This window comes from Scophthalmus maximus, chromosome 1 (assembly GCF_022379125.1).
Source record: "Scophthalmus maximus strain ysfricsl-2021 chromosome 1, ASM2237912v1, whole genome shotgun sequence".
NCBI lineage: Eukaryota > Metazoa > Chordata > Actinopteri > Pleuronectiformes > Scophthalmidae > Scophthalmus > Scophthalmus maximus.
The window spans coordinates 11,394,473-11,415,308 of NC_061515.1; the positions used below are offsets into that span (position 1 = coordinate 11,394,473).

The 20,836-nt window shown below is 41.3% G+C and overlaps 1 protein-coding gene and 1 long non-coding RNA gene across 6 annotated transcripts in view; one reads left to right on the forward strand and one right to left on the reverse strand.

The window, feature by feature from the left end:
• Positions 1-1,101: 1,101 nt before the first annotated feature.
• Positions 1,102-19,427, reverse strand: dgat1b (diacylglycerol O-acyltransferase 1b). 3 transcript variants are annotated; one of them, XM_035619772.2, is made up of 17 exons: positions 19,046-19,427; positions 17,711-17,801; positions 15,989-16,029; positions 15,594-15,679; positions 13,761-13,813; positions 13,221-13,326; positions 10,646-10,774; positions 10,158-10,226; positions 9,797-9,900; positions 9,286-9,324; positions 9,021-9,062; positions 8,858-8,902; positions 8,366-8,478; positions 7,849-7,914; positions 7,115-7,202; positions 6,885-6,947; positions 1,102-1,629 (listed from the first exon to the last, which is right to left on the reverse strand). In XM_035619772.2, the coding sequence occupies exons 1-17, from the start codon at positions 19,279-19,281 to the stop codon at positions 1,600-1,602; spliced, it is 1,401 nt and encodes a 466-aa protein (XP_035475665.1). In that variant the 5' UTR covers positions 19,282-19,427; the 3' UTR covers positions 1,102-1,599. The 3 variants fall into 3 exon arrangements, with proteins under 3 accessions (XP_035475665.1, XP_035475596.1, XP_035475512.1); XM_035619703.2 differs by lacking the exon at positions 1,102-1,629 and adding an exon at positions 5,218-6,363 and having other exon boundaries at positions 17,711-17,798; XM_035619619.2 differs by lacking the exon at positions 1,102-1,629 and adding an exon at positions 5,218-6,363.
• Positions 19,380-20,836, forward strand: part of LOC118291681 — a 121,123-nt gene continuing 119,666 nt past the window's right edge. For all 3 annotated transcript variants that reach the window (XR_004786748.2, XR_004786744.2, XR_007030419.1), the window contains exon 1: positions 19,380-19,511. This is a non-coding gene — a long non-coding RNA (uncharacterized LOC118291681). The remainder of the gene's footprint in view (positions 19,512-20,836) is intronic.

Below are 20,836 nucleotides of genomic sequence, written 5' to 3' on the forward strand. Positions count from 1 at the left end.
ACACACACATGCACACAAATCAATGGTAGAGCACACATGCACAAAAATAAAATGTAAATACCAATATATGCTCGGGCACACAACATCACGAGCACAACTCATACATGAGGAGGATGAGGAGAGTGCACAAACCGATTGGGATCTGTGAAAGGCCCTGCTGTTAACTTCTTAAATTTTTGAATTAATGTTGAACAAACCCAATGTATTTTTTGACCAGCTGAAATAATCTTTTAAGTTGGTAAAGAATTTTCTTTTTTCGGTGTTATGTGTGAGGACAAACAACCAAACATTTTAACCTACAGTACCTTCTTGTATATCCTCAAAACACGTACACGTTCACACTAATTAACTATGAAAAGTTTTGTTTTATGAAACATTTCAGATGTAAAACTGTGAGTAAAAAGTGGACTTCAATCATTTGTAAAAATCAACTGTGTATTGTTGATGTTTCTCTAAATCTATAAAAAAAATTCAATCAGCATCTTCAATCAAGAAGGAGGGATTTGGTGCGTATCTTATTATAAATGTGGGCGTAAATGAAGAGTGATATATGGAATTGAACTGGAAGATGAAGACAGAAAGCTTCCTGATGTCTTGTCTCATGGCATGTGAGTCTTTACACTGAATCACCTCCCGTTTCTACAGACATAATCATAAACTAGCAAAGCAAAAAAAGATTTTAGAACAAGATCTGTGATCAAACGCAACACCGCCGCTCTGTCATGACTACTTCCCCAGTGATATATTAAAAATAAACTCGAAACAGAAAAGATCCTGAACCCGGGCGGACCTTCTCATCTCACTCTGCTGAGCCCCGGCGACAAAACACATCAGGCTTGACAAGTGATTTGATTTTCTTTTCATCCTGACACTTGTTTTTGCTAAAAGTGGAAAATAAATCAAGACAGGCAATATAATCCTGATGGGGGTAATCACTTCTCTCAACATGATTAAACCTGCCTCAGCCCGCCGCATGAAACCTCCACTGGCTGAATGAGACGGAGAATGATGAGGGGGATGAAAAGTGATCTGAATCGTTAGTTAATGGAGTGAGGTTTTTTTGTCATTGTGAATCGTAAAAGAAGGCGACAGACACGTTGATAGTAGAAGAAGAAAGCTTCAATCTGGACTGACTTTCATATAGCAAATCATACACGGGAGGTTTGTTCTAGATACATTACCCTTACAACAGACTGATAACCCATCTATTTTCTGCTGCCCCACAGCATCAGACGTATAGAAAATAAACACAAATGCACAAAATGTGAGAAAAAAATATAGACATTGTGTATATATATATATATGTGCTTGTAAATCCAAGTCGGATGCTAAATGCTTTGTCATTTGTCTCCTTTAAACTGCCATTCAGAACATGTTCTGTGTATCGGTTAAACACATCTGTGTGAACACACACGTGCCTGACTAAATGTTGTGTTCAAACGTACGGCCGAGTCCGTCTCTTCGCAACGCATGTCTGGACCCAGGCTTCATCCATCTTGCGGAATGAGACAGGTTTGCGTCTCCTGGTTTCCTGTCGAGAGGATCATCATCACTCACAGCCCGTCGGCGCTCCTCGGGAAAGATCCGGAATAACGGATGTCAGGAGAGGAGCCATGGATCAACCTGTTCCTGAGGACAACGAGCACAGAGAGAGAGACAGTGCAGGGTGAGGACAGAGAGGAGAAGGGGGAGAGAGGGGGAGACAGTGGGGGAGGTGTGAAGTAACAATTAGATGTATAGGTGGATATGGATGGATACGGATGGATGCATGGATGCAACATATGCCCTGTTTTGTGTGTGTAGCTACTGTATATGTGCGCAGAAAACAGAGACAGTGGATCAATGTGTGACTCCAGTCCAACTAGGGGAAGTGAAACGCTTTGTTTATGTCAGGAACAAGTCTTACTATTGATGACAGATGAGAGAGGACGAGGTTTTTCGTCTCCTCTTACTGAACTGCCCCTGCTTTTATTTGTCAGGAGAGTTGACAGGGAGATGGATGTGGGATTGCAGCGGTCATGCGGGAAAAGCCGCACTCTCTGGCACCGGTGGCCACTTTTTCTTCAGTCAGATAAGATTTATGGGAGATTAGAAGAATCGAGCGTGTGAAACAGATAGCTACAAATACTCATCTTGTCAAGATGCAAGTGGAAATGTGAAAGAAAACACACTGCGCGCCCTCCAGATCCATAAACCATAACCCAACCTCTTCAGAGCATTTCAGTTTCTGAAACGTTAGATCAATCACATAAGATCAGCGTAAGACCAATCATTGGTTGTGGCCCCTAAAACATGGGCCATAGCTTGTATCTATCCCCAGTGATGAAAATGGCAGATGGTGGTTTCAGCAGAATAAACAAATTAACTCAACTTCGAAGGAGAAAAAAGAATCTCGTTGACGGATCAACAAAGGCAGGCGAAGAAGGAGAGTGACAGAAAAAGAACCTGGGCATTCACAACCGTCGAGAGAGCTCCGGGACTTGAGAGGCTTCGTACGTACATTAATACTCCCGGATGTTTACCTCTAGGTTATTTGTTCAAATCGGGATCGTTACGAAAGTGTTACGAAGTTTTGACTGGGCCTCAAGTCCCTTTTTTTGAATTCGGACTGATGGATAAAGTACGTTACTACATTTTTAGTGTACTGATTCTCGTACTGTGTATCCTGCAAAGCCATGTCTCCTGTCACATCTGCACTCTAATCCCCAAAGACCAATGTTTAACCAAATGTCACACTACCAGAGCAGGTACACACACGCCCACAGAGACTTGCCTCAGACTCGCTGTTTAATTTACTGTCAGCCTGACGAGATACAGGTTCACAGGCCCGTCTGGATGACAAACCCACGTACGCGCGCTCACACAGTCACAGCGACACCTCGGTGACAGGATTTTGTGCCGCTGGATGCCCAGTAGCAAAGTGGTAAAAAGGATGTTTGTCACCGTCGCAGGTTTGATTTTCAACCCGGCCGGTGGGTATCATCATCATGAGAGATACCACAGAGGCACAGACCAACGATTTAACATGTGGTGTGCTGGACGCCCGACTGAGCACCGGAGTGTCAAACAGTGAGAGGTCACCGTGCATGGAGACAGCACAGAGACATGGTAAATGTCATTTACATTCTGTGTTTACGATTTTGGCTTTTAGCAGATGCTCTTGTCAAAACTGACTTATAACTGACAGTATTGATGTGCTCTCATGTTTTTTTGTTTTTTGTTTAGGTGTATAAGACACTTTGGGGTCATAGGATATTAAACACGAGTCATGATTTGGGATCAGAGTGAAGTTATGTGTGTTTTTGAGGATTTTAGTTTTTTTTATAATAATGTCACTGGATGGGAGTGACCTTTGTGTTTAGAGTGTACAACAAGCCTCATTCCAAAATTAGTAAAGGAGCAGAGCGACGAATCAGTATCTAGAGGCAAACCATTGGAGAAAAACAGGGGATTATGGAGAAGGGATTTACTCCGAGCCTCCATCAACAGGGACTTGGTTTTTTGCACTTTCGCCTCACAGCAAGGAGGTTCTGGGCTCGAATCCCGGTTCAAACCAACCAGGGCCTTTCTGTGTGGAGTTTGCATGTTCTCCCCGTGTATGCGTGGGTTCTCTCCGGGTTCTCCGGCTTCCTCCCACAGTCCAAAGACATGCAGAATGGGGTTAGGTTCATTGGAGGCTCTAAATTGACCGTAGGTGTGAATGTGAGAGTGAATGGTTGTCCGTCTCTGTATGTGGCCCTGTGATAGGCTGGCGACCTGTCCAGGGTGTACCTCGCCTCTCGCCCAATGTTAGCTGGGATTGGCTCTAGCCCCCCCCCCCCCCCCCCGTGACCCTTAAATGGATAAAGCGGTAGACGATGGATGGATGGATGGATAGAAGTCACTGGAAGTTACAATATAATGGCAGAAAAAAATATTGCACATACAGCAGTAAATAGGGTCAGTGTTAAGGTTTGAAAGGCATGTTTTAGATACAAAGGAATGTCACCTGTTGCAAATTGTGCGCGAGTCCCTGTGGTGAAGATCTGATTTGATTTATTTTGTATTTCTTTGTGGTCCTTTTTTAATCACTTTTTTCCTCATTTCGAGTGCGTGGTGATTTTGCATCTCTCTGTGGTCATTTTTTTTTGTCCCTGTTGTCATTTTGCGACTGTTTATGGCCATTTTGTCTCAACTCATGCTCTCTGGTTGTTCCGCATGGTTTTGTGTCTCTTTATAGATGTTGAGTGCCCGTTCTTTTACTCATTTTGTGTCTCTTTGTGGACGTTTTGTCTCATTTCAGTCATTTGATTGACTTCCGGCAAGAAATGCCGTCATTTTTCTGTTCCAGACTTACTCGTCCCCTTTGGAGCCCATAGGCCTGTTCAGTATGCAAGACTAAGCATGAAGCGCAAGCCTAAAATGACACAAAGGTTATAGGTGTCAGTTTTTGAACGATTTGGCCTGAATTATCATATTACAGCACAGAGGCAGTTGTACTTTTCTTAGAAGTCCTGTCTTAAACAGTGGAAGCTCTTCATGCCTGGGATTCAGACGAGATCAATTTGAACAGGCGTGATAGGGGCCCGCACATCTACTAGTAAAGGTGGATCAAAAAAACATTGTCTCCTGCTGAATGAACTTGAATTTAATTCAATTAAAAGAGGAATGACAATAACCAACACAGTTCCATTAAGTTTATATGTAACCCTCTTACCTGTGGGTAGGTCAGACAAGTGGCCATGCTGTAAGACAATGAGTGGCTGCTCTTACTGTCGATACCTTGAACCTGTATCTGACTGAACTGATCGCTTGGAATATTTAGGGTTTATCATACCAAAAACCTGATGAACATATTAATATTAGACTTCAGACCATTCCAAGTTTCTCGCTGTTCTCCACATTTTTTAAATACCATGCATACCAAGCTTTTATTTTGGTTTTCAGATACCAATTACTTGCATACACAAGTAGAATCATGGTCTTTTATACGTTTCCTCTCCAGGTGAGAATTGTACCCTTTAGCGAAAGCGAATACTTAGTAAATGGGACTGTGATGAGACAAATGTTAGCATACATTTGCCATTTACTGTGAAACAAATGCAGAAAAGTTAGGAAAGTGCGACTCTCTTCTCACTCTCCGTGTCTTTCAATTTCAATAACAACTATAATTTTTATTTTTATTAAAAAGTCTGATAAACAAAGTCGTAAAATAAGAAGAAAAACATACACTCAATAACGAGACTTAAATTGAACTCTTTGGATGTTTATTTTCAGACACAAACATTGAATGCAGACATTATTTTTTATGTTGTTATCTTTTTATCTGTCTTTTTAAATTGAAGCTTTTACCTTGAAGCACTTTGGAATTTGTTTCAAATGTAAAGTGCGTTACAGATAGAATTTATTATTATTATCATTATCATTATTATTACATAAAACAGATTGTGATTTTGCAAACCATCAGGTTTTCCTGATCGAAAAAAATCTATACATATGGTGTGACTGGATATGTGCTGTATTATTGTAATGGCACATCAGGTATAAAACAAACAACAAACAAACAAACAATAATGCCGGCCTTTGTCATAACTGACATAATACCAAATTTAAAAAAATACCCTCTGATACAATCTTATCAGCATACATTCATTTTTCCTTGTAGTATTCTCTTCTACAGTACAACCAGACAGATTAATAATCATTTGGCTCATAAAAAAGGAAGAAGGAAACAGTGGTTTCACAAAAAGTATATCGCAACTTTCAGCAAGGCACTTGAAACATGTTGTCACCTTGACATTTTATAAAATTCAGCAATAGTCACCACACTGCCCACAGCTGAAGAGGGGGTTGCAGTACCAAACACAATAAATTATCCTTTCGACTCACATTTCAGATAAAACTGTGCAGACGGAGGTTTTAACAAGACACTGGAAGAAAAATTCACCTGAGTAACAAGCATTATTATGTCGCCTCCTTCACTTAGCTACTGTACAATAGTGTTTCAAATTAGACATTTCTCTACACAGTCCACTTTGGTTATTTTTTTCCCTCCATACCCTATTGATAACTTTCTTAGCAGGGAGTAATTTTGTGTTTATTTGTATGAGATACAGGCAGAAGAAGAGAGACACTAAGTAAAAAAAATTGGGTGTTAAGTTGTTTGTATCTATGCGGCTTGTGTACTGTGTGTGTGTGTGTGTGTGTGTGTGTGTGTGTGTGTGTGCGTGTGCATCAGTCAGCCTCCTGTCTGTAGTGCAGGACGTAATAGTCATGGACATACATCAGGACGGCGAATGGCTGACCAATGATGAGGGATATCCACACTGCCGCGTTGCCGTAGTTACCACGCAAGAAGCGCCCAACAAACCAGGCTAATGGAAGCTTAACGGAGTCAAAAGAAGGAAAATAAGGGGGAATTAATCAAACATAGTGGTTTATTGTTTTTTTTTTTCAAATGACTAATTACAATCTGAATTTTCTGATTTCCGCCGTCTGTGGTGTATGACTCAGCACACACGGTTAACAAACTGACACAGTCAGCAGAGAACAAGAGGCACTTATATTGCCTATTGTTCCACCATATTCCCCTTGATACATCAAACACAGCCCTGTAATGTCAATGTGGTCATTAATTACGTTAATGATACTGGAACCAAGGCCAAACACTGGGAACACCTTTTAAAACATCCCATGGGAACATCGACAACATCATTTTGGAATGATTGAGCTATGAAAATGAACTCATTAATCAATGTCTCGTTACCTCTAACCATTTTTCTTCTCTAACTTTTCAGACACGACAAAAAAATGGTTGTTCTCAGATCACAATGCATATCATAAACATCGTTCATGTCAGTGCAAGGGTTGAGCTGTAAGATTATGGTCACACGTGTCGGTCTTACCTGCACCATCATGCCCATGAAGGCCCAGAGTCTGAACATCCTTAGAGGAACACTCACCAGGTACTGAGACATGGATACAGACGGAAAACAGTGTGACTGTCGGCACACAAGCATTTACACGAACAAGCATTTATATGTCTGAAGACACGGAAGAGGGAGGAGGCTAAAACTCTAGACTGGTCTACAGTGTGTAGATAATCATTTAAAGTGGTTAAGGTGCCAGCTCTTACCTCATGGAAGAAAGCCGACAAGAAGAAGACCGCTGATTGGCTGACAATTTTACTGAATCCTCTCCTCAGCAGCGGCTTGTAAAAGTGGCTAGAACACAGGCAGAGTGAAGGATTATCAAACCAGTCGATGCACAGATCAGAGCTGAAATGATCAATCTATCAACATATATGTTTATTACTTTACTTTGACATGATATGATGTCAAAGTAAAGTACATGATATGTATGTTGATAAACTGAATTTCTTTGGGTTTTTTGGACTCAAAACAAGGATTTTGATATTGATGCTTTGTGCTTTTTTTTTACTATTGTCTGCCATTTTATCGACAAAATTAGTTGAGAGAATAATAAGCAGAATAATCAATAATGTATATAACTATTAGTTGTAACCCTAAATGGGTATTTAGACAGAAAAGTCATTTACTAATTTATTTTCCTACTGTCCGGAATATTGTCACTTTTTTATTAATATTGGCCTTTTTATATACCTTGTTGTGTTTAATATAACCTCACTACAGTTGCTCCTGCTGCCATGTTGGTGTATGTGGACCTGGCTGTGGACAATGCATTTATAACTTCCACTTTCTCAAGCGCAGCCAGATGAATCGGTCTCCTGGATATGCCAGTGTGACTGGTTAAGTCATTCTCTCTGCATCAAACCTACTGCCGTCTCCTTCATTCACTTTGATAAATTTCATGGCTCCCCCTCAATGTGATCGTGTGCAAGTAACTCACCGTAGACACCATTTGTGTACAGGGATGTTCCAGTTCTGCCAGAAATATGTCACAGTCTCAGAGTTCCTGAAAGAAGAGTCAGCAAACAGAGTGATGGAGCACCGCAAGGTGTAAATAAATCATCACGTGGTTGGACAGAGAAAAGTCTTAAAGACAGGAATTATCCTACAGGACACTAAGTGATGAAACTGATTTGCAAAGGTGCAATACAAAAAAATTATGTGTCAAAAATGTAATCCTTTAAATCTAGAAAGGGGTCTGGAAAGAGCAAAAATAGTTTAAAACCTTTACAAAACACATTCGCCCCCCCAAGCTCTTGTTGTCCCCAAAGTACTGAAATTATTCTGCTCACAAACTTACACTAAACATAATTTTCAGCAATTGTCTGCACACACATCCCTTTTAATGCACACACAAGCAAACACCAGTGCGTGCAGCGGCTCTTGAGCTGTGTAGACCTGGAGATCACACCTCACAAATTTGATTCACAAACAACAACACAGACACACAAACTCACCACCAGTCCTTGTAAAACTGTCTGTCGCCAAAGCGCAGCAGCTCGGCAGTGAAGTTCATAGACGAGTGGAAGAAGCAGTAGAAAAACACGAGCCACAGCAGGTGATTAGGAACCTAGAGAAGGAGGGGGAAGAGGAATGAGGCATCCACACAAACAGGAATGTAGTATGTGAAAAAAGCCTGGTGTATAACTAAAAGTATCTTTCCAGACATACTCTCAACAAAGTCATTGTGTACACATGACTGTGTGCAATATGCAGTGTTAAATCCATATAATCCTTTTATTTGTGAGAAGACAATCTAAATGTTGGGGTGATTTGTACTTCAATATTGTATTCATTGGCCTAAACTGTGACTCTGGAGCTGTGTTAACATTTTTATTAAGATCTTCCACTGGAAACGTAACAATTTAAATTAAAAACAAAAGAGCTGAAAGGACAAAAAAGCTTATTAGTCTTAGTAATTTTGAAGCATGTGTTGGGTTTTTACTCACAGCTAATCGTAAGAGTCTCTCAAACATTCTGGACAGATCCATGTCCTGGAGAGGAGAGGAGAGACACAGGTTAACAAATAATGCACTACAGCACTTTGCATCTAAAAACTACACCATATTGTTCTATGCAGTATAAACTCCACTGCCACTCTGTCTGTCTCACCTCAAGTGGTTTCATGGAGCTTTGAATGACAGGAATCATCCACTGAAAGAGAGAGAGAAGGTATTTGTCTGAGGTATTCATGCATGGATGTCTTTCTGGTCTTTCTGACTGCCAGAAAGACATCATGCATGGATTTCTTTCTGGCAGTCAGGGATTATTCAAGGCTTTAGTATTGATATAAATGATGTGTATATGTACAAAGATTCAAAAGAAGAGAAGACGTGTCGCCACACATCTGCTTTGGTTTTACGTCAGAAGGATGTACCTGTTGCGTGAGACCAACTAACAGCTGGATGAAGAACAGCTGGGGAGAAAGACAGAGACTGATAAAGTGAGTGACATTTTTTCACAGATATCTAATGTCGTCAACAGAGAATATGGTAAAGAACAGAGACACTTACATATATAACTACATGAGACTGACAATAAATTCTACTTTACTCTTTAGAACAGAGTCAAACCTGTCTGATTGTCTGAGTGAACATGTTCCTGTCCTGCTGTCCCCAGATCTAGTATATATCATAAATGCTAGGAATGATGATCAAAACTGGAAAAAAGACCCAGTAATTTACTTTAAATAATAACTGCCCTCATCACAATCACTCACAGAAAATGTTAATATCTTTACAGCTGTGACAGTGTACTTTCTTTTTATCACTTACATTCCTACGTTTTTTGGGCAAAATGCGTCCCTTTTCCTTTTTTGAATTGAACATGCGACTACAGTAAAAGTAGAATTATTTTTTTCCGGCTGATGCTGATATGAGACATCTCACCATTTCAAACAGTCTCCTCAGCAGGAAACTCATGCGAATCTTCGGAGAGCGAGGGAAGTTGAGCTCATAGCACAGAGTCGGAGCAAAGACAAAGTAAAACATGTCTACAGAGAGGAGGCAGAGAGGAGGTCAGTGTGACAGTAAATGTGGCAAAATGAAACATGAAATAGAGGCAGTGGTGCATGACAGAAACTTGGCATTTCCACAGTCGCCATTTATACCAGGATAGCAGGTAAACACGGGTGTAACTAATCACATTTATTAAGTCCCTGTGTTTACCTCGTACTTCACGCTAAAAGTGCTGCTGTGAAAAAAGGTCTGTTCAGTTCCAAACAAACACTAGAGAGAGGCGGTGGAGTACCTCTGATGGTGAGGTTGCCGGGATAACACACCGTGCGGTTACCTCCGTTGAACTGCTGTGATGTGGGACCTGTGGGACGGATTAATACATAAACACGTACACCTGATATAATGACACTTAAAACGATGTCTTCTGTAATAGCTTATTTCATGTGTCGTGACATACAAGTGGAGAGGAAAATAATGACTACCAATAAACATCATTTTTTCCACAGGCGCAATTTCATTCTAAAAGTCACCAATTTTATTTTCTTTCTTTAAAATAATCCAAAAAAAAAATCTGAGAGCTGCCGTATCACGAGTCTACCATAAGATGTCACTGTAACAGCATGAGCAAGGCTCCTCTGGGTTAGGTACTGTCACTTCCAAAGCCTTCAGAGAAACTGAAGTTAAAATTGGCAGTGGATTCATGTTCATTTATAGTCTTATATTTAGTATGCAAACCCCCTCCTGTCAACTTTTGGTTGTATGTGTGTGTTTGTGACTCACAAGACAGTGACCTGGCCAGTTTCTTGGCCTTGGCCGTGCTCAACTCTCTGCACCACATGTTGACGTCCTTATAGGAGTACAGCTTCAGGAAGAGAATGGTGTAAACACCGAGTACGAACGCACCGCCAGCTGAAGGGAGAGAGGAACAGAGATTTAAGTTAAAGTTGTTACGTGGATGAGGCTGTAGTGCAAGAACATGCAACCAACTGAAATGCTATGTGGATATAGGCAAAGATGAGAAGAAAAACATAGTCTGGAAGAAAGGGAGGTAGGGACAGAGAGAGAGAGGGGAAGACAGTGAACAGAAATTGAGGGATGGAGGATGGATTATCAGACCGAGGAAGAATGGGAAGCAAGAGAAAAATGGAGAGGGAGAAAGGAAGAGAGGTCGTCATTTGATCTTAAACAAACAGTTTAACAGGCCTAGTATAATAAATTTACTCAAAGTATGAGAGCAGAGACAGACAGTCACCATGTTGTTTATCACTGTGTGTGTATGTGTGAATGCTCGCAATTTTCAAAATATGTTTATTAATTTCCATTTTAATCAGTTTTCCCAACACGCACACACACGCCTACTGAGCATTTTACCTACAAAAGTATCATGCTGACACAGAGGAAGATATACGCCATCATACATACACTCACAAACCCATACACGTGAGCAAACGCATAGAGACAAATGCACACTCCAATAAAAAAATGGCTGCCGACAGAGTGAGGTGAAGGTCAGCACACCTGACATAAAAGCACAGCAGATTTGATCCATTACCCATCTGTCCCTCTGGCTCAATTTGGCAACCAGACAGCTACTAAAGACAGTGATGATACACACACATTCACAAAGGCCGGGTTTAAATGGACAAAAAAAACATGCAAGAAGAGCCAATAATCATCTACTCACAATATCCCATTAAAACCAAGAAATGTGTCTGGGAACTCACAATCCCTCTGAATTTCATAAGAATCTCAGCTAGGTTGACTACGTGTTTTTTGTACTTTACTGTAACCACCTGTGATTGTTCACTGATTTAAAATTGACATGTTCAATAGTTTTATTAAACAACGTGGGGGTACCTTGATCAGGGTAGAAAGTTCAAGGTGGTTCCAAAAATCAAGTCGGTTCAAAAACGTTTCAGCAGTGTAACACCTTTGAGCTCATTGTGCAATGGCTGGAGACTGGTTGGATAAGCAATTTTACAGGGTGTTTTACACCTACTTGCAAAACACACTCCTTGCACCAGACTTGCCTCATGACAAGACATCAAAGGCAGAAGAAATGATAAAATAACGTCAGTAGAGGAACAGTTCTGCCTCATCACTACAGTATTCATCAAAAGAAATTCAACATGATTTAAAATGAACCTTGATATCAGATCCTTTAACTCCTTGTATGGTGGCTGAATTCTGGTTACATATAACAAACAACCACACACACACACACACACACACACACACACACACACACACACACACACACACACACACACACACACACACCTGCCCTCTGAAATTGCCCTTCCTGTGTGAACAGCAGCACAGAGAGGAAAACGGACAGACAGATGGACCGACTCCTTTACTCCTTCACTTCCTGGTGAGGGAACAGATGAGAGGAGAGGAGAGGAGAGGAATGGGATAATGGGAACTCTTCCTGGATTAAAACTAATGCAAAAAAATGTGCAAAACAAACCCGCCTCATTATTTTGGCTCGAGTTGAAGATGTCCCAACTAAAAGCCTGAAGAACAAAACACTATTCCAAAATATCTGACCCAAATATTCTACATTATGATAATGGTGTGAAATATTCCAACTGTGGAATATTTGTGGGTGAGGGTTAGGCGGTGAGACAATTTTTAGACTTTTTAGTTAATTATACAGTATGTGAAGGACACAATGTGGTGAAGAAATAACTTTTGACAAAACTGGGGCCTTAAGTGTTGAATGCAAGTCAAAGTTGCCATGTTAACAGCAACATTTACTTTATTCTCTCAATATAAAACACTGCAACATCAACACTCTTACTAAGTGCCTCGGAGTCATATTGTGTATATTATATAATGAACCATGTAGTGTACAGTATTTCAAATGCTTAAGGGACGTGCACGGTTGGTGGAGGTGGCCATGCTTTCTGCCGTGTAGCCCGATGAAGACAGAAGAAGGTGACCTGTGAATGACCCTGTACTGCAAACTAAACCTCCACCCTCCAACCCCCACCCCTCTTCCCCTCTCTCCTCCTCTCCTCTGAGCCAGCTGGAAATAATCCAGTCATGACCAACTGGTCCATTATCACTAACCGACTCCAATTATGACTCTGTATAAGACGTGTCTTTTACTGCACTAACTGGTCAACTGTTTCTCTGAAGGGCAGGGATGTGGATGTCCTCTTAATCTCCATTACAATCACATTATTTTCTGTTTCATACCTTTATGGGCACTTTCCAAACCACCAATGAATAGATAATGGTTCGACTGCATAATAGGCGCTACGGTTATAGCCGCTGTCTTAGTTATGCGGAGTCGTTTGTAGCGAAGGCTTCAGAGATGGTATTTCAATAACAGTGAGAAACATTTTACCTGGGGTCACGGAGGGGACCAACAGGACCACTGCAGCAGGGAACGTTAGGATGGTTGCCATGTTAATGCAATGGACCAGATATCCCACAAGTTCACTGAATGAACTCTGAGGAGAAAGAGAAAAGACAGAGAGGTGCAGCAGGAGGTTTTATATTAAATCTTAAAATCTGTAAGAGAGCTTGTTTCAGAATAAATCAGCTAAACATAAAAAACTTTTAAGCATTTGTTTACCCATCAGTTGGAAAGTGGAGTAAAACAGAACTACATATTGAGTTGTGGTGGCCTAGTAAAGTTTTAAAAGGCTCTTAATGTTCCATATGCATGCCAAGCAGACAGAGCATAACTGAATATGTCCTAAATACAGATGGTGAAACTAATTTCCCATTTAACATATGCAGATGCGGCTGGGGAAGGTCAGCTAGTCAGTCAGTTTTATAGACATAATCCCTCCTGGGTGTTGCGAAAGTGCTCTGAATTCAACAGTTCAGTTAAAATCCACAGCGCTTTGATGCTCAAGTGCCAGCGGGTTTCTCCACTCACCTTGGACAGCTGCCTCTCTGTGTAGAGAGCCACCAGGACGAACACATTGGACACTGTCAAAACACAACCAGATACTCTTGTCAGTTTTATCTAAAACACTCCACCTTTTTGTCTTGTGAAGGGAACAAGCGGGATGAGACTATGACTAGACTGAGCCTCACTGATGGCACATAATAATTGCAGCAATTGATCCATAATCACACCCTAATCAGAGCATTAGAATGTCAATCCATCTAATCTAGAGTGCACTGACAAACTTTTTGATCGGTCCGCATTTTTCCTGTCACTGATGCGTGACAGCGTCTTTGACAAAAAGCAACTATTGTTCCCACTCATGCATCAAACTGAAACAAACAGCACTATATAGCACAGTAAATTCAATTATTCCAATGGTCTTTCACAGGTCAGTTGCCTTTGCAAACTTTACCCACTTTAGTGGAAGGTTATCGTAAAAACCCTATACACAACCGGCATCCACAAGGGCTCTCGAGGGACCACATGATATTAGATCTCGCTTCCCCCGCTGTATACTGTACGCAAATAAACACAAATACAGTTTGTGTTCGCAAAGACCAAATGTGTTGTTTTTAGCCAGTATGACTAGGAGAGACAGATCTGTTTGTGTGAGTAAGTGAGTGAGAGAGAGGGATTTATATATATATACATGTGTGGTAGTCAATGTTGATATTGTGGCTGCCACAAATAAATCAATATAGCCTATGTGAAACACTGAGGAATGTAAAGAATATTATGAAACTGTAGTGGGTTAGGACCATGGGCCCAGGACACATTTGCGTTCACACTGCAAGAAGAATGTGGCCACATGCTCAATGCATCTTGGGTGCATTCACACCCGTGCTTAGAGCGGTGCACTTGTGATCGGATAACACAAGACTCGTGTTGAGTCAGGGCCGAGGAGTCAATGAGCTGCTTCACCGTCCATGCAACAGACTCCCACTATCACCTGCCTTTTACCTCAACTTATCCAGCCTCTTTCCTGTTGCCCTGTGTCCATGCAGCACTTTATATCAACTCCTTCTCCTTCTTCTCCCTCTTGCTTCTCTCCTTCCATTAATGCCTTCTTACCATTTCTCCAGCCCTCCCTGTACACAATCACCCACTTCATTTTCTCTTCCATAATGCTCCCTCTACATGCCCCCCGCCTCCCTTTAAATCATCTCTTCTTATCTCACCCCCTCTCTCTGCAGCACAGGACCAGCGTGCGGTATATAGAGCAGGTGATTGTCTCTCTGGAGACACTGTGAGCTGCACCACTGCAGACTTTTACTGCAATATACCATAAAAATAAACACAGAGAGAACTTTGAATATAGCATGTGCCCCTGTGTGTCTTAAAACAAGGCGTGGCTTGAAATGAGGCACATCGCAACACTTTTGCAATATACAGTACTGGAGGGAAAAAAAAGAGAAACTTAAAATCCATCCATTGGTGTACATCACTTGAATTCTGTGCAAGAGAATTGTTTAGGGGGCACTGACATATTGGTACTCGGTTTCACAGAGCTGCATATGACTCCCATGCCTCCCCTATCATTTATTGAAGCTGTTGAGGTTGGTTATTCTAGTTTGAGCAAACTTTTCATCCCCCCCTCCCACACCTTTAAGCTGCAGCTTTACACTGCACCAGGTGATATCTCAAAAGATATTTTCCCAACCTAGCTATGGGTTGAGAGGTCAAAATCAAATAATCATTCACTAACATAATTAACATAACTTTATGTTCAACATTATTTAATCTTCATAATAACCATGTACTGTGCTGTCTGCTTTCCATAGTGTTGATATTTGGGACAATAAAAAAAAGTTTACCTACCGATCACCAGGCATGCTGCTGGCCAGCTGTAGGGATCATTCAGAAACAAGGAAATCACCTGAATAGGGTCGACCAGGACACCGTACCTGACGAAAAAAACAAATACATTAATGTGAATGTGAATTAATATACACGTGTGAACAGCTGGAAAATAGAAAGTGATTTTAGAGAGTAGATTAGTAAAAAAGAACTCACAAAGGACTTAAAATTTCTATAACCCTGGTTCTTCTTTTTAGTATGTTTCATTGTATATTTCACTTCATAAAATAACATCACTGTAATCTCTTTTTTTGAAGGGCACACTAGGTATTAAGCAGTGCAGGAAGCCTCTTGGAGTAGCTGGTAATAATTGATGTGAAAAAGACCAAAAAAAGTGGCTTTTTAAAAGGACTCACCTTAAAAGGTTTTCTAAGAAGAGGCGAGCATTACTCAGCACCTATAATGAAACACAAAAGTTAGAGATAGCTACAGTTTGAGTTGTTGTGCAATAATACTCCCTATTCTTAGCTCATGTTTCTTACTGTTCATCATTCTCAGTCATTTCTTTCCTTTTCACTGAATAAACCTGCCTCTCCTTCTGTTGCTCCCATTTTCCTCCTTCCTTTTGCCTGCATACTGTATATCCCCATCTCTTTCCTCTCCTCAAACCGTTTCTCCCCCTCTTCATCCTCTTCCTCCCTCCCATTCTTTTTTTTATCTCTCCCCCTCACTCTCCTCTTTCTATATGGATTGTAATATCTCATTACCCAGCACAAAGGCTCTTTGCCTGGGCATGGGACAGAAGTTCAGTGAGAAAAAAGGAAAACCTCCTGCGATGAACACAAAAATCAGTGTTCAAAGGCTGGATTAACAGAGGGCTCTGCTAGCCTCCTGTTCTCTTTTATTCAGTCACTTCTCCCAACCACAGATGAGTGAGAGTCTGCTGTCACTTTTTATTCCAAATTCAATCACTTGTGCGAACATGGAGGGCGGGGGGGGGGGGGGCTGAAATGACCCGTTTGAAATTTTAAATTCATATCATATGAACATAAAAGACTGTTTAAAGTGATTTTCCTTGTAATCCAGCGTGCATTCTAAATCTTCAGCTACTCAGCTTGACCTCTGACCTGCCCTTTTGACCCATCAGTTAACTAAGGTGGTAATGTAAGGTTGTTTGCTTTGTAACGGAGAACACTAGTTAGCAAAGCTGTGCTGAGTGAGGCAGCAGAGGCACAACAGGCAATAGGACGTTTTTTGAGAAAATTCAGATTTAACAACAACAGTTTTTTGTTTTGATTACTTCATGAACCATATTTTCCTTGGCAAGACTCTGATTTGACACAGAATCAGACACAGCGAGTCTGTTCTGAAACAAGTGGGTATTTATAGAACAATCTGGACTAATTCTTTAGTTTGTGTAATTTGGATTTCATTTTTTTTTCAATTACAGTCAATCCATGCAAGTTGATTAAGTGCTCAGAAATCACTTTCTTCTCATATCATATAGTGTGTTCTGTGATATAAAAGACTCAATGAGAACAAACAACACTACCTGGTTTGAACAATGTGGTTTAGAGAGTTAGAATTCATTTCTCTTCGGTCCCCGGTGTCATAGGGATTCACTCATTTTTTTTTCAGGCCTATTATTAAACTTTTAATGAAGATCTAAACTAATGACCTATGCTAATGACAGATAAACACAATAATGCAACCTGCTGAATAAGGCTCACTTTTAGAGCCTGTGCTGCTGCAGTGAGACTACTGTATGAGCTAACATAAATATTTAGCCTTGTTGTTGTCACTTATTTATTAGATAGATGGATTCGATATTTGTTTTGTTACTATAACTTCTGGGTAATGGGGTCAGGGGTGTGATTTTCACCTTTTTTTTACCCGTTCAATTGTAGGATGGGTTGTAGACAAAGACAAAGACGATATTTTCTGATGACCATCACATCTTCCTTTAAGTTTGTATTCAAATAAATGCCTCAGAACTTGTTTGGATTAGTGGATCATTTGGAACGCATCACAGTAGAGAGCCTGTTTAGCCTCTTGGCTGCAGTTTTGTAGTGTACATAAAGCAAGGTTTGTGTGTATGTGTGTGTTTCTTTGTGTGTGCGCGCACACTTATAGCTTACCAGCATCACCACACACCAATTGAGGATTCCTCTGTAGTTATTGTAGCCACTGGCTGAACTCAGCAAGGACTCCTGTATCTTGTGACAGCTACTGAAATACACAGGCATGGATCAATCAAGAATAATACGATCTTCAATTAGGTTTATTTACATTTGACACAAAGCATATAATGATTATTGCACATCATCAACTGATAAATACGAGAAAAAAGAAGAGGCTGTTATTTAATTTTTGTTGTCGACCTAGACTCTCATCTGTGTTTGCGGACAGTTTTGGTAAGAATACAGAAGAAGAAGAAGAAGAAGAAGACGAGTCGGCAATAAGGTTCAGATGTGGGACATTATTTTTAATTATTTATCAATGAGGGGCCGACTTATTCAGATCACTTCATTTATCATATATTTTGCATTCGTTTTTCTATATGTTTTATTTCTCTTAGCAATAAAAAACATTAATGAAAACTGATTTTAGGATTTTATCTGACGGCAAGTCATTTTACCCACAAGTACTGTACGTAAGCAGCAAATGTCCCTACTCATTCGGCCAAAAACACTGTGTGTTGCACTATTGTAATTGATAGCTGATCCATTCCCAGGTAAAAGAAACCTGTTTCATTTTTCTGTTTGAGACTTAAATCACTCATAGCATTAGATGAAAAAGGTTACCCACAGGAGATTGATTTATTATATTTGTTATAAGTTCATCATGAAGACTGTACAAGGGAAAACTTCCTTGGGGGTTTGGCTTACTATTTCTAAAGTACTCTTATAACATAGTTGTGTTTTAATCAAAGTCTCTTGGCACACTTATAATAATAATAATAATAATTCCTAACATCACTCACATAAAAAAAATCAGTTCACAGTTCAGCTTTACATTAACTAGGACACAGTCGTTGGCCTAAGGGGGGGTTAAAGACTCGTTGGCCCACATTTCACTCGGGTCGTGGGCCCCACAGCGGTCACGCCCCTGGACAATGTCAACAAGTCTGACCTCAGCTAAGAAGGCGAGACAGGTGATGGGTGTGGACGCAGACCGACGCGCCAAAGTTTTGTGTTACTCTGCCAGATACTGCTGCACCGAAGTATGAATGAGTGACAACAGGGAGGAGAAGAAGAAGAAGGAGAAGAAGAGGAGGTGGAGGTGGAGGTGGAGGTTCACCCTCCTCGGTCTGCGGCACATTCAAGCTGACGGACGTCAACCGCGACGCTACGGCGTCACAACGACATTAGCTCAAAGTTGACTTAAAGCTAGCTACAGCCAGAACAACAAACAAACACGCCTCAACTTTCGGAAAAAAAACCCTCCTCCCGGAGGTTTAGCGAGTCGCTGACCTCAGTCGGTCACTCGTGTCGTCCCCGCGTTTCTTCTTGTCGCTCTTCGCCGTCTCCGGTGAGCGGCGGTCGTGTCTCCTCCCGGGGCCGTCGTCGACCCATCCGGCCGCCGAGCTGCGACACGCCGCCGCCGCAGAGCCGCCGTTCACCGGCTGCGCACCCGCACCTCTCCCCGCCGTCACCGTCGCCCTCCTCTTGCGAGTCAACGGGGCCCTGAGCGCGTCCGCGTCTGCCATGGTGGCACAGGCGAAGAAGAAGAACTTTAAAAGAGTAAAAGTTGACCTCAGTTCACTTCGGATGGTAGCATGCCTGTTGCTACCGTGTCACACAGCCGCAGCAGCAGCAGCGGACGGGGAAGTGGAGCAGGCTGCCGAACAAACAGTCCGCCCATCGGTCATAATCCAGTGGCCCGGTGTGGATGACACGAGGGGGAGGGAGTGTCTCCACGATGAAGCTACTGTAACTGGTGAGTCAAACCCTGACAGTTGATCCAACCCTGCACTCCTCCTATCACAAACACAAGAGAATACATCGTGAATGTTTCCTTCTGTTTATTCATACTTCCATTTTACTGTATTGCAGCCATAGACATAGTATATAAACCTGGACGTAGGCACCGGGTCCGAAAAATGTAGCCCAAGTTGTCTGAAACCTGCATTCCCTGGAATCACCAGCAGAGGGCGACTCACTGGTTGCAATTCGAACAACGTCTCTATAGAAGAAAAATGACTCTACTTCTCACTTGTTTTAACATTTTCCTGAGGAGTTTATGGTTTCAAGTCTTCTTCAATACAGCATGATGTTCATTTAGTAAACTGTGGTCTCATTTCGAGTAAAATACACAGCTCCGTATACATTGGAGTGTGGATACAGCATGATTGACAGCTGGTCCGGCCAATCGGTGCCTGGTTGCAGGTGTAGGTGGACGAGCTCTCAGTCGGAACCCACCCCCAATTCTACGTCCGGCTGCTAAAAAAACCCAATATGGTGCAGGCCATAATGTGAAACCATAGACTATTTATAAAAAAATTGACGTATTCACCAGGTCTGGAAAATTAAGCTAATGCTGAATTGCCTGAAACCCTGTATTCTCTGGAATCACCAGCAGAGTTCTCACTTGATTTATAACGTCAGTAAACATTTTCCTGAGGAGTTTATGGTTCCTAGTTTCAACAGTAAACATTTTCCTGAGGAGTTTATGGTCGCTAGTTTCAAGTCTAATTCAATACAGCATGATGTTAATTTTAAATTTTTTTGCCACTTTTAAAGTAAAATAGACGATAAAGAACTATAGCGTGTTTGACAGCTGGTCCGGCCAATCGGTGCATAGTTGCAGGTGTGGGTGGGCCCGCAGTGGATGAGATCTCACCCATAATTCAATGTCTAGTTTAAAGAGAAACGGGTGACGTCATGGTGAGTTGCCACTTGATTAGGACACAACATGGACTTTCTTCTGGTTCCACCCTCACAACCCACCAAACTTCACATATTTTATCCCACAAGTGGAAAGGGATAAATTTTCATCCATCCCTAGTTTTATGGTGTATGTAATAATCCTTACAGCCCCACACAACCACGATTGGGACTAATATGGACTGTTAGTCTTATTAAAGATGCACAGCTCCTTCAACTCTATGGCTAAAGCAGTAGCTTTAATTTTAGGGATTATTAAGTCACTAATGGATTTGATTTGGGTGTCCCTTTTAGCTCTCTTCCCTGAGACTGTGGCAGAAGGGACAGTTACATCAGACTCTTGGTGTATTGGAGCCAAAAGACTGTTTGAAAGCTTCC